This window comes from Microtus oregoni, unplaced genomic scaffold (assembly GCF_018167655.1).
Source record: "Microtus oregoni isolate MIOR12 unplaced genomic scaffold, Mior012 000098F_ref0000018, whole genome shotgun sequence".
Lineage (NCBI taxonomy): Eukaryota > Metazoa > Chordata > Mammalia > Rodentia > Cricetidae > Microtus > Microtus oregoni.
Window position 1 is genome coordinate 2,375,649 of NW_024544711.1, and position 21,351 is coordinate 2,396,999.

Genomic DNA, 21,351 nt, shown 5'->3' on the forward strand with positions numbered 1-21,351 from the left:
TTGGAATAAGAGCAGGTAGGTCAGCTCTGGGGATGCTTCACTAGCCCAGGCCTGGCATAGAGTCATTTGAGTAGGGAAGAGGTAGAATTGCCCTCCATCCTGAGCCTCCCCTGCCGTGGTGTCCCCTCCTCTGCTCTCCTCTCACAGACCTAGCTGGCCTGACAGCCACTGCAAAGCCCATTAGGGTGGGGTCTCGTTCCCAGGACTCCTGGTGTGGAGTCAGGGAAGAAGGGAATTTCCTGTGTGTGTGTGTGTGTGTGTGTGTGTGTGTGTGTGTGAAAACGTGTGCCACAGAGTGTGTCTGGAGGTCAGAGGACAACTTGTGGGAGTTGGTACTCTCCTTCCACCTTGTGGACTCTAGGAATTAGACTTAGACTGCCAGGCTTGGTGGGCAAGCTTATTTGCCACTGAGCACCCTTGCCAGCCTCAGGGAAAGAGAAACGTCCTGGTCCTTAGTTCATGGGCTTCTCAGGATCCCAGCCATGCCTTTGGGGTGCTGATGCTGACAGTCCGAGATCACCCTTGGCTTATGTCCTTGCCCTCTGGTGAGTACCCTTGAAAATAACCATTTTCCTAGCTTCTAATTTCCTTGGTCTTGGCGTCTTTCTGTTTCTGCTGAGGTGATACTGGGAACCAGACAGTCTTGGGTCCTGGGTGTATGGAACAACCCTCTTTGTCCCTGATGCTTCTGCGTGGTTGTTAACGTTCCCTGATAGGATAAACTATGTGGTCACTCCAGCCAGGATCCACTGAGCTAGATATAGTTCTAATCCCAGGAGACCCCCTAACCTTTCTGGGACCTTGTTTGAGGTTCTTGGCGATGCCTCTGAGGCACCCTAAGGGTCAGCTTTGGGCTGGGAGTGACAACTTTCTAGCCAAGGTGGGGTTCAGTCAAGGGGTAGTAGAAACTGACCTCTCACTGTGCGGAGAGTCACGCAGGGAGTCTATGGAGTCGTGGTAGGGTGGCATGGCAGCCCTGCGCCGCTCCTCCTGGCTGTAGGCCGCTGCCCTCCGTGCTCGCGCCTCCACACAGGCTGGGCTGTTGCACTTGCTGGTGCCCACTGATGACAGCATGATGCCTGACTGGGAATCCGAGGTCAGGCTCTCCGAACGTTCCAGGCTCCACGTGTGGCTCTCATGTCTGGGAAAACCAGATAGAGTGAGCTGATAGGTCAGGAAGGGCAAGCTGTTCTAGTGCAGGTGTGAGGTCCCATAGCCACCCTGCTCTTAGTTCTTCAGCTCCTCTGTGGCTCCCTTAGATCCCTGTCCTCTCTGCTCTGGGGTGATGTGGAGTTTCACAGGTGCTCAACCCTGATCATGGGATAAGGAAGGCTGGGATCCTGTGGTTGGTGAGTTGCCATGTGTAGAGGCTCCTTCCTTTGCTCCTGCCACTAACATCCCCAGCTGGGACACTGCCACCTCCATGTTCTTTAGCCGTTCCTCAGGATCCCAGCCTCAGAGGCCAGTATGCAAAGGCTCTGACTATTGCATGGAGCTAGCTCTCCATGGAAGGAGGGACCAGCCTTGTTATTTTTCTAGCTGTAGGAACTATTGTGTGTGTGCGGGCAGGTTGCCCCAGTACTGGAGAGTCAGGTGGACTGTGATCGGTATGCAAACACACGAGGAGATATCAACTAGCTGTGGACGATTGAATGACAAAGTACAGGAATCAGCAGGATTCTGTGGGCCCTGCTGCTGCTCACCTGTGGCTGGAGGTGGGCGTGGCTGTGGAGCAGTGGTGAGAAGGTGAGCAGGAGTGGCTCCCAGAGAATGTGGTCTCAGTTTCCCTCCGGATCACATGGTCTGTGGTGGGCACATTTTTGGAGATGTACTAGAATGGACAGAAAGTTGGGAGGAGTTAGCGATGGAGACTAGATAGGCTCCCTTCACGGGTGGGGGGGGCAAGTGATGAGCACCAAGCTCTAGGTTAAAGGGTGACCCCCTGAGTGAGATGTGACTTGATGGTGGATCAGTGATGGCCCCCACAACCAATCCCCCCCCATTCTTCCTTATGGAAATGAGCAGAGTGAAGCCAGGTCCTTGGTGAGTTGGTGTCCAACACACAGGACTGCCCTGGCCCATGCTTCCAGCCAGAGACGGTTGCTATCCAGCGAGCTAAGAGGGGGGCAGGTCTGGGAACACCACTCACATCAGCCATCTGGATCTCCTCAGGGTCCAGCCGAGGGTGGCTGGGCCCATTGGCCAGGCTCCGGTTCTGGTGGGCTGGACACATGTTCTGCCGGAGATGGTTATGCATCTGTCTCCGCTGTTTTCTACGTAGGGAGAGGATAGGTGAGCCTAGCATGGCTCCCCCAAAGGGACGGAATTCCCTGGCTGTCCTTCCAGGGAGATTGGGCAATGCACATAACCCCATCGCTTTGTACTGTGTGGCAAAGCTCTGGGGTTCATAAAGATATTTTTCTTCTTTTTTAAATGAAGATATTTTTCTGCCTCCATCTGTAATGTAGAACCCCTTACCATCCCAAAGACCACTGACCACAGAAAGCCCATAAATGACTCTCGCACAGCGCTAGCCCCTCCCTCCCTCATCTGTTTAGTAATTGTTTATTGGGTTTTTACTGTGTTCCAGATTCTGCTTTGGAACAGATGAGGTAAACATGGTCTGTGCTTCATGCAGCCTGAGGCCAGGAGGGGAGATGGAGAGTAAATAACACGTAAATGAATGGTCACTTCCAGGGAAGTTTTATAAAGAAGATAAAACAGAACGCTATGATTCAGGAGCCAGGCCAGTAGGACTCCCATATACTGATACATAATAAATGCTCAGAAAATTATTTTATCATATACAACTGTAATTATCACTCCTATGGCTCTAATTCTCCCTGCTCGTCAATATCCCATTTTTCGCCCCAGGCTTGCCTCTTGCTGCCTCCCTCCACCCAGCTTGCTGCTTCCTGGGACAGCCAGCATTGGATCCTGGGCAGCATTCTGCCCTACACTCCAGCCTCTCCACTGGTTTGTGTCTTCTCTCCTTAGGCCCTAGCCTGAAGGCCACTTCATGGGGAAAGCCCTTCTGCTCTCCAAATGAGGATAGGGGCTTCAAAAACATGTCTTGGAGGCAAAGATGTAGTGGAAGAAGGGGACTTCTGTGGATCCCAGGGCAGTCGGGGCTGTGTAGTGAGACCCTGCCTCCAAACAAACAGCAACAAAAAGTCCCAAGCCAAACATGCCCTGGGGCCACTTGCTTGGAGCCTGCTCACGGGGCTGGGCTGAGTGTCAGTGCTGCTGAAAGTTTAGAGCAGTAAGGAGGAAATGCAGCCGGTCAGAACTGGCACTTCTTTCTTCAGTTCCCGGACTCCTACATCTTTGGCCCAGTCCCTCCTCCTCCTTCCTTCCCTGCCTTTCTGGTTCAGGTTCCATCCAAGATGAGGTCAGCAGGACCTTCAGCCCCATCTGTAGGGCAGCAGGAGTCCAGACCCAGGGACTCAGCTTCTGAAATGGTAACTGTCTAGGCTCACTTTCCAGATCTAAACAAATATTGCACCACCCCAGCCTTCGTTGGCTCCACACCACCTCAAGTCTCATATCAAGGTTTTATGGAGGCACCTGAATCCCAGATATCTTTGGTTTCTACCCACTCTTTCTGATCCTGCCTTTCTGCTCTGAGCGGTCTGGGCTGCCCTCTCTGGCTTATCTTTCAGTTTGCCCTCTTCTACACTTCCCAGCTTTCCCAGCTGCTGCCCCGACCTGCCCTGAGATAGCCCAATTGCTCCAGGTCCTGTGGGAGACAGGAGAGCTGGGTTTGAACCAAGACTTTCCCTGTGCCTGTCCCGTAGAGCTATAGCCACAGAGGCCCTGAGACTACTGGGAACAGGAAGCTGTAGGCTGGGCAGAGTAGGTACAGGGAAAAAGTTCTGTTCTCACAAAAACATATTGGAGGCTACCCCCTGGCTTGGCCTGTTCTCGGCTTGAGCATGTAACACTTACTTGGTCTTGCAGTAGGCGACCACACAGACGATGCCCACGACCAGCAGAGCCACACAGATGCCAGTAATTGTCAGGACTCTCTTCTGGTACAGCTCCTCAGCCTCTGCAGGGGCAGAGCAGGAACAGAGCCCATGGAGATGCTTGTATATGACCTCCCTATTCCCAAGCTGTGGGCGCCCTCAGCACAGGCTCTAGCCCCTCCTGCCATCCCTTCTCCTTGACTCCCCTCAGATTCCCCCTACACCTGGTCACCCCTCCCCAAGCCCCATATCTGCCCAGTGCACATGAGTGGGAAATGCAGGGGATGGAGGAGGGGATGGAGTAGGAGTGAAGTTCCAAGCCACAGTAGAGGGGAGGCAACACCTTGACCAGCACCCCTGCACTGCTCATGGCCGCCCAGCAGAGGGTTGTTCCTCATGGCAATGAACAGAGGCCCAGGGCAAAGGCCTTGCTCAGGCACCCCGATTCCCTAAGAAGGGGTGGTGATAGGACATCAGGCCCAGATTTAGGAGGGGTGCTAGGGCCAGAAGCAGGAACACAGCATATTGGGCCTAGAGGGGGTATGGAAAGAAAGGCCTTTCTCCATTCCCACAGTCTGGTCAGGGTAGTGCCTTGGCTCACTGGACCTTGTTGTCTGCTGGAGAGGCCTACCAGGGACAGCAAAGCCCCACTTAGCATGCAGGGATGTTGTGTGCACAAGGAGCAGGCCCCACCTTCACTAACGAGCTAGGTGAGGCTGAGCCAAACTGTTCGCCTTCCCTCTGTGCCTGGTATGGCCACCCCTGCCCCTCTAAAACAGAGAAAGCCAGGAGGAAGACAAGGAAAAGGCAACAGCACTGGCTACAGCCCAGGCGATATCTCAGCGAGCCCACCTTACTCAGACCTGCTGGCTGGTACTGCCACCTTCATTGCTACCAGTTCAGTGATAAGTAGAGGCAGGCCCTCCGTGATTGGCAGAGCTCTGAGAACTGTCCCTGATCTCTCAGATTTATGTTACCTCCTGTGTACACCAGCAACCTCAGAGCTACAAACCTTCCGGATACTCACATATCTAAGCTATGGCTCCTGGAGTCACAGACGCTCATACAGGTGAATCTGCACACACAACTGACCACATGCTACAGAAATGGGTATACATGCATGCCCAAGCACACTGAGTTACATTCAGCTAGAGTTTAACCAATCTCTGCCCACTGAGCTTTACTCTGTTAATCTACCAGGCCTCCCCAGTCAATGTCTCCATCACTTCTTGGAGACCACTCTGCTCATGGTTGTAGACAGCTTCCACTGGCTGGACTGTGGTGGCGCACACCTTTAATCCCAATACTCAGGAGGCAGAGGCAGGTGGATCTCTGTGAGTTCAAGGCCAGCCTGGTCTATAGAACGAGTTTCAAGACAGGCTCCGTAGCTACATAGAGAAACGCTGTCTCGAAACAAAACAGCTTCCACATTATCAAGCCCTGGCACTTGGCCTGGTGCCCCGGAACTTTGGTGGTGAACTGCTCCTTGGTGGCCTGACTTTTCTACAATGGCTGCTTCTTTCTCTTAACCCATGCCAAACGAACCAAGACTCCCAGGCCTCTTTCTTTCCTCCACTCTTTCTTGGCACCATCTAGATAGACTTTCAGTCCTATGGGTATGCATTCCCCATTTCCGTCTCCTGCCCTGATTCTCCCTGCTTCTCGGCTCAATATCTATGAGCCATGCCCAGCCAAACTACGGTCAGTCGAAACCCCAGTAGCCTAGATTTCTCCACACCTGCCTGCCCATATCATTAGTAAGGCTTCTCTACGTGCCCCTCCCTCTCTTCCCACCTCTCTGGTCCATCCAAAAGTCATCTCACCATCGCTTTTGAAGTGAGGCATAGATCTGACCAGTGAGCATTTTCACTACTGCCTCTGTAGTCCAGGAGGGGGCCCCCCTCAACTAGAGATGGCCATCTTCTGGCAGGCAGGCCTTTCTGCTTGCGCTTCTAACCCTGACTCATCCCCATGCTCCGCAGGTACCAGCAATAACGTAGCTCATTCTAGTCTGCTGCTGCTTAGAAACACGATGGGTGCTCATTACAAGCATAAAAATCAAGGGCTTCCTGTATTTTCAAGGCCCCCGATTACCTAGTTTCACATTCCTTTTGGATCTTGTCTGTGGTCTGTTGTGCTTGGAGTCAGCTGCAGCATCTCTGTCCACTGAGTAATGCAAGCCTACATGTACTGTGTCCCCGCCTTCACCACTCTTCCCCAGGTGTTTGGAGGGCTGGCTGCCAGATGGTACCATGTAGGACACACCTTTTCTTGATCGTAAGTTACAGTAGTTCTCTACTGCAGCCTAGCCAAACCCGGAGCTCACTTTCTTTTATTATTTATTTTTTCTGTGTCAGTTGTCAACAGTGTTTCCCATTTGTTGCTGTCTCCTCTGAATGCAGTTCCAGGAGGGTAGGGATGCTATATGTGGTAAGGTCTGGTGTTGAGTGGAGCTTTTTGGTTAAATGAGTGAGTGCATCCCCACTCCCTGGCCCCAGACAGACACACACCTACACCTCCTCCTGCTGACAGTTTCAACACCAAATACTCTGGGCTTAACACAGACATTCCACAGCCTTTCTGTATCCCCAGGCCTGTCCTGAGACACTGCTAGCCAGACATCACCATTCTCCCATCCCAACAGAATCCATCCACACATACCTGCAGATTCATTCCTGTGTACCCAGCCTCCACCCTCCTCCCCGAGACCCAGACAGACACTCACATACAGACTTTGCCTTCCACTGAGAGCAACCGACAGGTGCTTGGGGAGCTAAGACCTCCGCAGGGCTGCCTTTCCGTATCTGTTGTCTCTGGTGTTCCCATCACTACTACTAGAGCATTCCCACCACTCCTGAGCCCTGCGTGTCTGCTGCTGTGACATCCCAGGACACTTGGGCCTAGGCTGAAGACGAAGCCCAGGAAGCTTAAAATGTTCCTCCTCAAAGTCTCGTCCACACAGGTAGTATTCTAGAGGCCAAAGGGCAGTGTGTGACTGTGGGGGATGTAGGGAGTTACATGGAAGTTTCTGGGGAGGGTGGTAGGGGAAAGGAGGGTAGGCAGCCTTGCCCGCAGATACACATACACACTACATGCCACTGGAGGGGCAGTCACAGAGAACTGAAAGCCTCAAGCAGATGGCAGAGCATGGGGCAGACAGACCACAAAGCGGGGACAGGAGCAAATGGGACATTGTCAGCTTCTAGCCTGGTGTAGAGAATATGAAGCAGTGGAAATGGATTTAGCAAGGAAAGAGGACCAATGTGAGATGGAAAAAGTTGCCTCTCTGCATAGCTCCCCAAACCAGGTTTCTTCTGTCTACAGACCCTTCGAGTAGCCTGGTGTGATTGCTGATAGGCTGTACTGCTTGGGAGGGCTAGTCCCTGCAGGTTCCTCCCCTGCAGCGGGTGCTAACTGGGCACCAGGCACAGTTTGAACTTCAGGGTACCCTGCTCTTCATGTGATTTTCTTATCTGGCTCTAAATCAACATGATTTATGCTAGGGCATCTTGGTGAGGCCAGGGAAATTTTCGGAATCGCCCCCTTTCCATTTGGGAGGAAAGGAAGCTTAAAGTTCCGCGATCCTGGCATCAGAGGCGGCGGGGTCGGGGGGAGCTGTGCAGATGATGCAGAGCGATGATCAGGTGCCATACCCTTTAACTCAAATCCAAGGTGCTCTGGCAGTGCAGAAGAGAGTGCGGGGGCAGGGGAGAGAATGAGAGGAGGGGCGGGTGGGAGAGAGAGAGAGAGAAAACGTTGGTCAGAACTCTTCAGACGCTGGGCAGCCAGCCTGTGAGATGAAAGCAGGTTAGTAGTGCCCCCTCCTGGCCTCCTGAGCTCCTTCCCTGGTCCCTAGTCCCTGAGAGCCCCAAGAAGGCAAGAGAGAGGCCATGTTAGAACTGACAGGCAGGGAAGGCTCCCTGGAGGTGAGCAGTGGAGTTAGTACCTGGTGAGAAGGCATAGGTGCAAGAGTCAGTTGGCAAAGTCCCCTAGGAGCAGAGGACCAATGGGGTGGGGTTCAAGGAAGAGTGCCCAATGTCCTCTTCCTGACTCTAACTCCAACCCTTCAGCATCCTCAGGCCCTCCTGAAGTCAGTTTGCCCTTACCCCTATCTCATTCTTGGGGGTCCTTTTCATCTGTTCAAAATGAATGTGTCATGTCTCTGGACGAGCCCATAGCTGGCCTGACAGAGCTCCTGGCAGTCTGAGTGCAGAGCTTTGATGTCATAGGGGAGAACAATGGGGATAGGGAAGACCCCAAGAAGCAAGTCATTGCTCCATTTGATATCCCATATACCTGGGCTCCCAGGATTGGGCTGTGGTACCCAAACCCTTCTCACTACTCAGGAGAGCATCTCCAACTGAGAGCACAGAAAGAGTGAGTTCATCTGTGGAGCACGCATACTTCTTACACTATGGACAAATTACAGTGTTGGAAGTGAGGTCATTGCCTGAATGTGTGAGTTCAAGCCCTTGAAAGGTGGATGCTTACAACATTGAGAGGTTAAATAAGGGTCAGCGCTGGCAGTCACAGTCACCATTGTCCGTGACTCTGAGAGATGGCCAACCTATTTGATCTCAGTGTCTCAGCTATGATGCAGGGATCAGGCCTTGCCATGGGATCCTGGAAGGTCTGAAAACCTGGCTGTGCTTCAGAACCATTCTGTCCAATGGGAGGAGATCTGGGTGGGAGCCCAGGAATCTTGGTGACGTTTTAAAGACTTGTCTTGCTTTTTCAGGCACAGCCTGTCCTGTTCTACAGACCTGGGTCTCTAACTTGCTATGTGGATGTGTTCTCTTCAAAGTGCCAGTATACAGAGGCAAATGTGAGCAGGCCTAGCCAACAGGAGGTTAAGACACGTGTATGCCAGGGCCCCTGCTCACACCTGCCTGGGCACACTCCCTCACTGACTTCCACATCAGTCACCCAGGCCTGTCACTGGGCTTCTCCTCTGTGGAAGAAGGGCACCCTGAGCATTATCCGCACCACTTCTTTGTGCGTTCTGAAAGGGATTCTAGAGGGTTCTGTATTTGGAAAAGAGCGGGAGTGTGGGTGGCTCTGAGCCAAAGACCAAGAAGGTCCTGATCCCAAGAATCTTGAGGAAGATTCTGGGGTTTTGACCCAACCGGTTCTGTGCTGAGGCCACATCAAGGAAGTGCCGATCCCAGCATTTCAAACACAAGCCCTCTGCAGTTCTGCCACTCTGAAGCTGGGGAGGTGTTGAGGATTTGGCTTCTTTTCAGTTTTGCCCTGACTGCTTGGAGCCCTAATTGCAGCTCAGGGTCCTCTTTGGCTGGATCAAAGGGTCACAGAGAGGTTCTCATCCTGGAGCCTAGGACTTGGAGGCACTTGGGAGCATGTTACTGATGTCCTGCCATGCTTACCCGAGGGACAGCAGACCAGTTTCAGCAGGTTCCAAGTGCTGGTCCTCAGGTCACTTTCAGACAAAGTTGGTGAAGTCTAAGGGGCAGCCGGTACCCTGTAGTGCCATGGTACTTTCTCAAGGTGATGCAGGAAATCAGGAGGGTTACTGAAAGGGATCACGGGTCTAAGCTATGGCTATTCCTGCTCAGCCTTGCCTGACTATTCCTGAGGATGATGGCCACCTGGAGAAGCAAGCAAGTCTCTCAAAGCCCTCTGAGAACGTTCTTCCAGGTCACTGCTCTGGGAACCAAACTGAGTCAACAGCAGCTCCCTGGTGTCACGGTAAGGTGAGCCAGTGGCGGCTTGCATGATTGGTGAAGCCACTGAAAGTTTGGCCAGTCACTAGGTCAAGGGCAGGCACTGAGGGATCTACAGTTGTGTCTGTTGCAGTTAGGAGAGCAATCACCTACTCGTGTTTATTTTTGCATGGCACTTAGCCAGGATGGTGTGGTACCACTGAGCCTCAGGCCAGAAATGTTCATATTGACCAGTAAATTGGATGTCAGATTTCCACCAGGGCCAGGCTTCTTAGGAAATATGCAAATTTATTGTCTCGGACATAACCAATGGCAGTCATAAGGTGCCTGGAGGAGGAGACAGTGATGTATGTGCTGATGTGAGCATGTGCTCCTGTGTTTGCATGTGTGTGAGTGTGTGGTCATACACATGTGGGATACAGATGGGCCAGCTTTCCCTTTCAGGAGGGCGCGGCCTGGAGTGGGAGAAGCTTCAAAGTGCTTTTGGGGTGAAAGTGCTACTGGGGTCAAAATCTTGCCTGGTTTTGAGGTGGTCTGGGTAGGTGGCAGGGTCAGACGCTTTGCTCAGCAATGCAGGGAGGTATCCTCTTCCTGCCCTCCTCCCCACCACCTATAGCTGGGAGGGATACTACAGTGCCCTCAGGTGATAAAGGCAGGCTCTCGGATGAGCCCCTCGAGTGCATCAGTTCATTTCATTCTCACTGCTGCCGTCCAGGCCTAGATGTCGCTATCCTCAGTCTAGAGACAAGAGAACAAATCCAGAACACTTAAATAAGGCCCAGGACTAGGGATCTAGGTACCGGTCCTTCTGGATGGGCAGCTGAGGGCTTCAGGGGGCACAGGATGGTGGATGTCTTTGTGCTCGTTATGAACTAAAGCATCATAAAGGCCTTCAGGGAACGTGTTTGAAGAACAGGAATCTTCTATATAAAGGCACCTGTGTGGTACTGATGATACAGGCAGGAAGCTGGGGACTGCAGCTGCAGGCTTTCTTTTGGAATCTGAGGGTCCTGTTGACCTCCCCAGAAGATACAGGCTAGGCTGATGTGATGTAGCTGGCCAAGGGACTTTGCATAGTAGCCCATGATCTGGAGGCTCTGCTGCTCTCTGAGCTAGGGCTGGCTTGGGACTGTCCAGAACAATTTCCCAAGCTGTGGAGGCTCTTAGCCAAGGGTGGAAAGGAACTGGCCCCCCAGTGCCTCTCTAAGCAGGCCCACCCTTGCCTGTCTGCTCTGGCTTCTCCTGGAGCCTTAGAAGTCTCTTCCCTTGCCCCAGAGCTCTCCACATGGGCTGTATTGATTTTGAAATCCTCCCAGAGCTTGAGTTTTAGCGAATTCTTTTGGTCTATACGTCTTGCTCACACATTTTGTCTTTATCTGCTCTTCCCCGTGGCCTGTGACTAGAGGGTCTGAAGAGAACACTGCCTGTCTCATGTTATAGACAGAGGTGACTCTCTGGGTCAACAGCCCTCACCTTCTGGGGCCCAAATGTTCCTTCTAAAGGCAGTAGATAGATGTCTGGGCTTTGTCTGGGGTCTGAGGACAATTGTGAGCTTTGCTTTTCCACCCTGAGACCCGAACTCTAAAACTCTTTTTCTGACATGCTGCCTAGTAGCTCCTGGGTTTCCCTTTTGGTATTTTTATGGAGTTTTCCTTCCCAACACTCAAATGTCATCTGGGTTCTCTGGTTCCTTACTGTTCGCAGGACCTAGATGTCCTCCCTAAAAAGAGGGTACTAGTCTGCTCTGCAGAATAGGATGGGTAACATGGCTCTGGTCTTGAAGGCCAACAGACCACAGGGATCCAAACCAAGTCTGGAACTCTCCAGAGGCTAATTGCTCCATCCACCCCCCCCCTGGTGGTGCCTGAAGGAACTGCTCCTGGGCGCCAAGGAAAACAGCCACTATTCTAGCCAGATTTCTCCCGGTGTGGAAGAAAGAAAGGAGATGGGATCCTGGATAGTGTTCAGACTAGACAGGTTTTGGGAGGAATCACCAGATTCTCCTTAGTCCGTTAGCATCTGCGGCAGCCCCCAGTTCACTTCCTCCTGTAACCATACAAATGTCTCTGGCATCCATGGGAACCATTGCTAGGGCTGCTCTCTTCCACTCTGCCCTCCGCCTTGGTCCTAGAACCCCAACCATTTTGGCCATACCAGAAGACAGACGTTTAAAACCTTTTCTAATCTCTCAAGCCTATCCGTAGAAACATGCACACACTCACTGCTTGGCCCATCAGCAGCCTGGCACCAGAGGTAAGGGAGGGCTCTGCAAATGCCTCTTCCCCCATCTGGCAGGCTGCCTGATCCCAGAAGAGAGGAGAGGCCTGGACATGGCCCTGCTGCTGCAGAGAGTTCAGCTTTACAACTCTCAGGTGATACAGGCGACTTATGGGGCTGGGCGGGGAGACGGGTGTATCGTCTCCTCTGCAGAGGCTACTGGTAAGCACTGAGGACTGAGAGGAGCTCAGGACACCCCTGTTCCCGCCAAGTCTTGATAAGTAAGGTCCCCATCCCTCCCACATGGGGAGACTGCCAGTCACCAGGGAAGAAAAGAAATAGAAGAAAGAAACATACTGGAGAAGTTGACCATTGCGAACTGCTGACACCTGGCCCCGGTGTATCCCACAGGACACCTACCAAAAGAAAGAAAACCAGAAAGAGAGAGCCAGGATAGCAAGACACAGGCATTGCAACACCCCGGCACAGGCTCCTGCCAATGCCAGCTAGGTTCCTCGCCACGGTTACCATTTGTCCTGGCCTTGTCGCTCTGCCCCTTACCTGTAGCCCTGAACTTTAAACCCAAGGATTAGGCCAAAAAATGAAAAACAAAGCAAAACAAAAACAAAACAAAAGAACTAACAAACCAAAGTACAAAAAAGAAAAGAGAAACAAAACATAACAGCCGGAGATCAAAACAACCAACACCCCTGACCCTACGCCCTGCACTGGGGACTGCACCCGGCGCTTTCTAAGGAGCGGGGACTTGTGTTTGTATCTTCAAACATACTTTGCTTAGGATCTGGCATGTACAATCGCAAAGGCAGTTTCTCCAAACATCTCTGTCCGAAGAATCCGTTTGGACATCTGGAGAAGGAAAAGGGGAAAAATCACAGAACAAACTGGCATCATCCACGAGGCTAAGGTTAGAAATCAAAGTGCGCAGTGATGAATGAGAAAACCAAGTCAGGCACTTGGGGTCACACTCGTAGCTGAAGGGGCTGGAGTCAGGGGCTGGGTGGAGGGCTCTGTCCTCTCTAACAAACGCTCTAATCCATGTGGCTCTGTTGGGGATGGGGCGGGTGGGGTGGGGCAGGGAGGAGGATGAGTTAGGGAAGTTGGGTGGGGGAAGGTGGGTGGGTTATTGACTAACTAACTGTCCTACTGGTTGGGGAATTTTCCTTCTTACCTGCCTGGTGCCCCAGGAAGCCAGAACTGTAGCCTCAGGGTGCCAGGCAGCCAGACTTATGGGATACAAATTCCTGGTGTCACTCCTCGAGGCTCTGCGGAAGGATCCTCTCTGGGACTCTGGGCAGGTTTCCTCCTCTATGGAACAGCTCCCAGAAAACTCAAAGTAGAATTCTGCTAGGCTGTTCTCACACGGTGTGCTCATGACTAAAGGGACTTAGGAGGTATTTGATCTGTTCTCTCAAAGAGGGATGTGTGTGCCAATATGTGTGGGAAATCCATCCCCCAGGGCTCCTGTAGTCTCCGTTAGCATAGGAAGGGTCATGAAAAGCTTTGTAGGAGATAATAACTGAACTCTACAAACTTATTTGACCAAGGAAGCTTTGTTTATGTATTTGAAGACAGGGTCTCGTGCTGTAGCTCTGGCTGGCCTGGAACAGAAGGCACTTTTTAGGGGAACCCTTGCAGGGCACAGTTTGGAGAAGTTGCCTTAAAGCAGTAGATGTGGGGAAAGGGGAAGCTGGAGAGAGGTGCGATTGCCAGTGTACCAAGGCTACCTTCCAGATACCTGGTGTTGGGGGAGGTCGGAGCAGCCTAACGGGGGGGACCCTGGAGGTCTGTTCTGTACAGCAGCTGGCTAGAAGCTAGCTGGGGCTCGCCTGCCCTTTCCTTGAGACCTGTTCTTCCACTGTGGCCTGGCTTTGGCCTAGATCTCCTTGCAGCTTGCCTTCCTTGCCACTTCAAGACACCACCCATCCACCCCCTTCTTCCTGACCTTGTCATGCCTGCAAGGTACACTTCCTTCTGTTCTCTGGCTGCCACCTCTCCCCTTAAGCAAGTCCCAGTTTCATAGATTTCTAGGAGACATGCCCAGTCCTGTACTCTCTCCTGAACCCCAGGAAGGCCAGTTACCTAGGGAGAAACCCACAGACAGGGCTGTACTGACCCTTGTGCATGTCTCTCTTCAGAAACAGGTCTCTGTCGCCCTGCTCTGCATTCCCCTAGGAGCTAGGGGGACTCCATTAGCAGTAACCCCTCAGTACCAGGTTACTGTGCAACCTTAGTCAGCCTAGACTTCCTCAAGAGGCGAGGATTCTCTGCCTTAGTCTTCTACTGTACCTAACAAGAGGGCCCTTGGCCTTAGGGTAGATGCTAGCCATTGGCTATGACAGATAATCATGACAACTCTGTGGCCTCTAATCTGGAGAAATGGGGAATGGGAGTGGCAGGCAGACACAAAGCCAGACTGTCTTTGGGCCTGTGGTATCTCTCCGGGTCGGGGAAGGAGGGAGAGCTGGACATTGTAGTGATGGAGCATGGGTGCCCATGTGCCTGGTCACTTGGAGGTCTGCCTATGAGGGCTGGGCACAGCAATGCACGTTTACCCTGTTGAATAGGGTGGCTTAGGGGAGGAGCTCCTCTTCTATCCCTCTGATCCCTGACACTTGTCCCTAGTCATTTTAGCCCAGGAAGATGGAGGAAGTGGCTGGGGCTTCCCAACTGACCATAGCCAGGCTCAGCTCTGCTTCCTTTGCTCCTGGGCCCACTGTGTGGGGAATAGGATTAGAAGCGGGCTAAGTGATTCTTTTTCAAACGGAATCACCTTTGGGAATAAAGGATAGAGACCCAGAAGTTGCCAAAGTGACTCTTGGATTCTACAAAGTAACAGAAAAGGACTAGACTTGACTATGTTCATTGTCTGCCAGGGAAATCAGTGTATACAAATGTGTGTGTGTGTGTGTGTGTGTGTGTGTGTGTGTGTGTGCAAGAACAGCGGGGTACAGGGGCAGAAAGGGACAAAGAGGAACTTATTTGACATCAGGGCTGCTGTCCCATGAGTCTTGGAAACCAGTGATAACTATAAACACACCCCTGTGTCTCTGTCCCATACTCAGCCTGGACTAGTCTGACTGTCTGCACAATTCCAGGTGGCACCATTGACTGGTCCACAACACCAATGTGCTATGGTATTTGTGCAATGTTCTGGTGCTAGTCTTGCACCTGTCTGTGAGATGGGTGCTCCTCCTTGCTGGATAAAGAAAAGGCCTTGGGGGATAGGGTGGTCAGGGTGGGGAAGGACTGATAGCCAGTGCTATCCTTTAGGGGTTCCTGGATACTCCTACTCCTCTCTGTAGTTCTGTGTGTGGAGACTCAAGCTTCTTTAGAGAAGGTTCTAGGTGTGAGCAGGGCCTTTGACCTTCCTGCCCTGCAGCCAGACCAGGGTAGCAGGAGCCAGCTGCTTCCCTTTATCAGCATGGTAGGAGTCTGTACTGGGTGCGAGTGGCTGGCTGGTGACTGGCTAGTGGCTCCCACTCAAACAGGGATGACCCTGTGAAGTTCAGGGAAACGGGGTGGGCTGGAAGGGGCGGCAGGCCAAGCCTTCCTTGACCTTCCTACAGGCATCAGCTCTGGCTCTGAGAAGGTCTGAACCTGGGGCTGGAGAAGAGCAGGGGCGAGAGAAGGGCAGAGAGGAGAGCCCATGGGCTGCATCTGGGGTGGCAGAGAGGTCAGGACCTCTGCTGTCCCCGTTCCCCACCCACCTCCCGGGCCTCAGTTTCTCCTTTTGGTAGCCTGGGGATAATGCCATGTGTGCTGCCCTCACCTGGGGAAGGAAGGATGAAGGATGAGGCCGTGCCCCAGGCACTGGAGGGAGCCAGGGTCTCGGAGCTCACGAGGGCAGGTGGAGATGGGGTGAGGATGAGCAGGCAGATGGGGTGGGATGGGGTGGGGAAGCCGGGGAGGGGGAGATGAGCTGATGGGAGAGGGAGGCATGCCACTGGTATGTGCACAGGGCTGGAAAGAGAGTCTTGTTCTGTCATCATCCCCTGAACCAGTCCCCAAGAGTCACGCACCAACCGTGCTCAACAAACACACGGAGAGAAGAGGAGAAAACGGCAAGAGGAAGTGTGGAGGTCCCTGTCTGGCCCAGACGGGACAGTCACCTTGATTTAGACCCCCATTTTCAAGTCCCCTTAAGTTTTCTTTTTGAAAACAAAATTCAATATCAGTGACATTGTTTCTTTTGGCACTGACTTCCAGAAAAAACAAGAGGGTTACGGAGTGTGCCTGCCTGCTTTCCAACACTCCCTGGGAGGGGGGGGGGGGCTCTGAACCAATACACAGCAACAAGTGTAAGAAAACCAGGAAGGAAAACTGAGTTTTATAGAAACTGGAATGAAACTGACCAGTGTAGTTTCATTATCCAAGCTAAGCGGAAATGCAAAAAAATCAAAATAAAAAGTAAACAAACAGCACAAATGGTAGACGTGAGTCCCGTTTCCTAAAGTCTTTCCTTTGTTCTCCATCCAGGTGATATCAGAAACCCCAAGAGGCCTGCCCCCCTTCCCACCCAGTTCCCCACCCTCAGAATGGCCTCTGGGCTCTGCCCGGCCCCCTCCCCCTGCCCTTCTCCAGCACAGCTCCAAGACTGCAGGCCCAGCCAGGGATGTCCCTTGCATGTGACAAAGGGGTTCAGGGAAGTGGGTTATGGAGCCTTGACTGGCGCTGACCCAGAGGGGCAAAGATGGAAGTAGTGGCTCTGGGTGCCATTATCACATCTGAGACCCAGTTGGCCTGGGTGGGGGAGGAAACAGGGCACCCTCGTGTTCATTAAAGCTCGGATGCCTCTCCCTGCTCCTTCAAATGTAGCAGGGCCTATTCCCTGGCTCCTGGGGGCACAGTCGTGTTGGTAGGTTCCCCTGGGAGCCATCGTCTTCTCCTTCCCTTTCTTACACTGCACTCCATCCTGGAACCTGGGTTCTGGGGACACCTAGGTGTCCTTGTGCCTGTCTTGGGGTGCAGAGCCTTCCCTGCCTGCAGCCAGGGCTAACTTCAGTGACAATGCTGGATTCTTTGGAGGGTCAGAGGTCCAAGGGTTAGGGAAGAGGAAGGCCTGGTGTGGTAGAGGGGAAGGGGAGTCAGGGCTGGGACGTCTCTGTGAGGCATGCTGGGAACTTTGTGAGTCTCTATAGTCTGTTCCAAAGAGCTCAGAGCTTTTGTAAGGCTGGGATGTTTCCCTGGGCCTGAACTGCGATTATGGCTGCCTCTTAGAAGCCAAGGCCAGGCCTTGAACTTCCCTGGAGAACCTTTTGTTGCTCTTGGAACTTCCCTGAGGGGTTCAGGAGGAAGGAGAGTGGAGAGGGGGTGACAGCAGGTGAAGGGTGGGACCATGGAGGAAGTCAGTGAGGAGGCCAGCTGGGGCCAGGCCCACAGTTCTGTCTGGCAGTGCCACCAAGCTCTCTTGTCCCATGGGAGAGTGGGAGGAGACAGGGACACTGGGACCCTATCAGCTGTAGAGGGTTCTTTAAAAGTCCCAGCCTCTTCTCCAGGGTCATATTCTTAGAAAGGTCAAGATCTGGCCTGGGTAGTCAGAGGCAGGAGAACCTGGAGTTCTATCGGGAGGTCGAAACCCTCTTTCTGAACTAGCAATACTTTGGTGGCCTTTGTCCAGATGCCATGGGAATGGGGCAGCTTTGGCACCTAGTCTGGGACCCTTGGCACTGGCTGTTTTGAGAAATCCAAGTTGTTGACCAGACCCCCTTCCTGTTCCTTCTTAAGATATGGCCAGAGTTTTGCTCATCACGTTTGTGTTGCTCTCCAAGCACATGCAGGCGGATCGCCCAGAAGACCCGCGGGGACTTCCTGGCGGCTTCATTCACACTTATCCTGAGTGCTGCCTGGATAGTGGGGCTCTGAGCTCCTTGAAGTTCCTGCTGGTGCCACCCTCACCTCCATTGAGCCATTCCCATGGTGGCGTCCTTGCTGAAGTCCCTACCTTCCATAGAGATTTGAATGGGTTAAAATGGCACAAGCAGTTCTCAGGGCAGGATTGGCCACTGGGGGTCACCGGGACAGGAAGAACAGCCAGATCTGAGGCTGGCACTGGGATCTGGGGAGACCCTTATTTCCCCTAGATAACACAAGTGAGATCCGCAGGTACCAAGGGCTCTACAGCCTGTCTCCTGCCTTACTCTTCCAGGCTTCTTTCTACAGAAGAAGATGCAGTTGGGACATGCTCACCCAGGACAAATTTGGAGAGTTGCTTAGAGATGGGGAAGAAAGACAAAATGGTGGGGAAAGAGGAGAAAGAGAGAGAGAGAGAGAGAGAGAGAGAGAGAGAGAGAGAGAGAAAACACCCAGTGCTTTAGACGGGTACCCCCACCTCCCTGCAGGGTGGTAAGAGATGGATATTGGGAGACAGGGCATTGAGAGCCTAGGAAACTGGGTCTGCAGGAGTCCATGCACCCCTTAGAACTCACATATCTCCAAAGTCCAGAAAGGACCCGAAAGTGGATAAACCACCCTGCCTGTGCCCCTTGGGGATCATTTCCAAGTAACTGGAAGCTCACTTTTTCTAGAGCCCTCCACTTCTGCCCCAACATTTCCTCCCCTGCTCTCGGCCCTGTGCCCACCCCTGCAGGTCACTTACTTGCAGGAGAGCTGGTTGATGCCCTCGATGTAGTAGCACACACCTCCATTCACACAGTAGGACTTGGCTGTCTCGTTGCACTTCCGGGCATGTCCCGACCATGACGACAGAGTGGTGCTCACTGGAGATACGAGAGACATGGACTAGTGACCCACTGAGACCACCGTGAGGCCCAGGGGTCACTTCCTTCATGTTCTTTCATGTCACTAGGATCTGCAGGACGCCTGGGCAGGGAAGATCTAGGGGGGGATCTCTTAGCAGGCAACAAGGCAAAAGGGAAGCCATGCTGGACAGTCCGCCCAGTGTGATTCTGCATTCACACTCTTGGAAGACCTACAAAAGCCAGGCAACCGGTTTTTCACTATTTTGGAGGGGTGGAAGAGAAAGAAAGAACTTCTCCATTGGAGGAAGACCTGACCCCTGCCCCACCCCTGTCTCCCTCTTGGGGAGCTCCACCATAGGACTAGAAGTTGGTGTAAGAATTGGCTTAGGAGGGAGAACCTGTATCCATTGCTCTGCTCAGACTCTTATTGTGGACCCGAGAACTCAGGGAAATGACACCTTCCAGATGCTGTCATTTTCTGAGCTCCGAGAAGGTGGCTGTGTATATGGGGAGCAGGAGGAACTGGGCTTCCACGCTCTTCCTTCTTGTTCCCAGGCCTGGGATGTTATAAAGGCTGCCATGTCTTGTGTCTAGAAATGTTCGGTGTCTCCCTCATGTTCCCCTCCTTGTCAGCTATTGCTTGTGGCAGGAGCCTTCCAGACCTTTGACAGCCTAAACTATAAATCTTGAACTTCAGGGCGATGTAGCCGGAGAGGGATGGGAGCAGGGAACAGCTGTAGGGAGAAAGGCTGGGCTCTCAGGTTGCCAACCTGATGGATCAGGCTTGTCTGAAACAATGAAAAGAATGAATGTACTGCTCCCTTATCAGGGGACGGTGTCCAGAAAGCTGGCTTTAAATGCAAAAACCTCTTTTGTAAGGCACTCTCCACACTGACTTTCCAGGATGGGACACTAGGAGGAGTCCCTGCTCTGGGGCTCTCAGGGTCTCTGACTCCTGCCCAGCGGTGGTCCCCGACTGAAGTGTCTCACTCCACCTTGGCTACCCTTATCTCCTCTGGGGTGGCAGCCTTCATTGCTCCCATCAGCAATGGGGAGGAGGCGAGAGGAGGAGGATGGAGCAGGCAGGCGTTTGGCACCCTCAGTGTTTAGACATGTAGGGAGACAGATGGAGCGTGGGGGACTGGAGTGTACACACAGCACAGCCTCTGTATATGTCTGCAGGAGCTCGTAGATAAAACTCAGCGGGTAGGGCCAGCTCCCGCCTTCCCCTCCACCCCATCCCTGTTGCAGAGTTGGCATCTCAGGCCCCACCCACCCCTACGGAGGGCTCCTCAGGGCTCCACCACAAACCCAGCTGGGACCCACATGCTGGCCAGAGAGAGAAAGCTTTGAACTGGCGTTTGCTCCACTTCTGGGTCACAGAGACCCAGAAAACTAAGAAAGGGACAGAGAACTAAGAGAAGAGACACAGTGTGGTGACCATGTCTGCAAGTTATAAAGTTCAACACTAGGCAGACCCTAGACCTGTCTTGCCCTTTGGTTACACCTCCAAGGAGGAGCGAGGAAAGAATGGCCAAGTCCCTCTCTAGAGCTGCAGCTGTGTATTCCTGCCAGATCCCCTGTCCCTTGTGAAAGAGCACGTCAGCACCAAGGCTTGACGTGAGCAGATGAATGTGGACCGCAGCCTGGGGCCTCCCAGGGGCCTTGGCTAAGCCAGAGGAATCTTGGCCCGGATCTGCCAGGCCCAGCATGGCTCCTCTGCAGCAATGGTGACAGAGACCTCCTGCTGCCGGTCCTCATTGTCGTTCTGTGACTGTAGTGGACTGCAGTGGAGCTGCTGGGGTGGCAGGGACCACTGAAGAGAGATGGGACGCCAGCTGTGGAGCACTGAGTCTGGGCTGCCAATACCACATCACGGGGCTGATGCCAGGGCTCAGAGAGGTGTCAGGGAATAGTGGCCAAGGGCCTGTTCACCTCCTCTGCCATGGTAAGACCTTCCCAAGCCACTTTGGCATAGCTGTCCTGGTAGGTCCCAAGGTAGCATGTTCTTATCCCCTTGCTAGCACATCTGTATTTGTTGCTCGTCTTTTGTATTTGGAACAGCAAAGGTGGCAGGAATTCTAAGTGAGAAGGCTGCTCCCTTACCTCTCCACTGGGATGCTCACAGCAACCCCAAATCCAGTATATCTAAAGTGGCCTCCCAGTTTCCCGTCTCTTCCCTGTGCCTGTGAGCCCCAAGGTCCCAGAGAGCATCTATTCTTTCTTCTTTGTTCTTTACTGCCATTTATCCTCAAGGACACTTCTTCCATCACTTCAAGAGGCTTGATCCATGCCTCCTACGTCCTCCCCTGGTCCAGGTCATAGTCACATCTTCCCTGAGTGACCTACTTGCTGGTCCTCCTGCCTCACACTCGCCTTCACTCCAGCGGCCACAGCAGTCTTTAGAATATGTAAATTATGCCAATCCCTCCCCGATCAGGGCTCTTTGGTGGTGTCCCTTGGTAGTTAGAACAAAGCCCTCCGCCTTTCATTAGGTTTTATCTGGGCCTCACTCCATTTCTGTCGTGTTTTTAAATCCTGTTCTCTCAGCATATTTTAACCACACTCATTTCAGCTTTTCTAACAAGCCAGGTGCCCTGCTGCCCAGGGCCTCTCAGATACCAGCGTCTCAGTGCAGCCTCTCCTGGCTGCTCAAGACGGGTACAATCTTTATGCTCACTGCACAAGCTTCTGCTGGTAGTGTTTATTCTACACTGATTAAGGAACCAAGTTTGCCATTACTAGCTCCGAATCACTAGAACCCTG

General features: G+C 52.8%; 1 protein-coding gene across 2 annotated transcripts in view; it reads right to left on the bottom strand.

Annotated features, from left to right (window-relative positions):
• LOC121442978 (pro-neuregulin-2, membrane-bound isoform) overlaps positions 1-21,351 on the bottom strand; it is a 182,399-nt gene that overhangs the window by 3,675 nt on the left and 157,373 nt on the right. Inside the window, exons 4-10 of one of the 2 annotated variants that reach the window (XM_041644629.1) lie at positions 18,483-18,603; positions 12,224-12,282; positions 7,622-7,645; positions 3,949-4,051; positions 2,150-2,273; positions 1,704-1,831; positions 914-1,141 (exon numbers count right to left, since the gene is read on the bottom strand). In XM_041644629.1, the coding sequence (XP_041500563.1) occupies positions 914-1,141; positions 1,704-1,831; positions 2,150-2,273; positions 3,949-4,051; positions 7,622-7,645; positions 12,224-12,282; positions 18,483-18,603 (787 nt within the window). Of the gene's footprint in view, positions 1-913; positions 1,142-1,703; positions 1,832-2,149; positions 2,274-3,948; positions 4,052-7,621; positions 7,646-12,223; positions 12,283-12,656; positions 12,734-18,482; positions 18,604-21,351 lie in introns of both variants that reach the window. The other variant, XM_041644630.1, reaches the window with a different exon arrangement.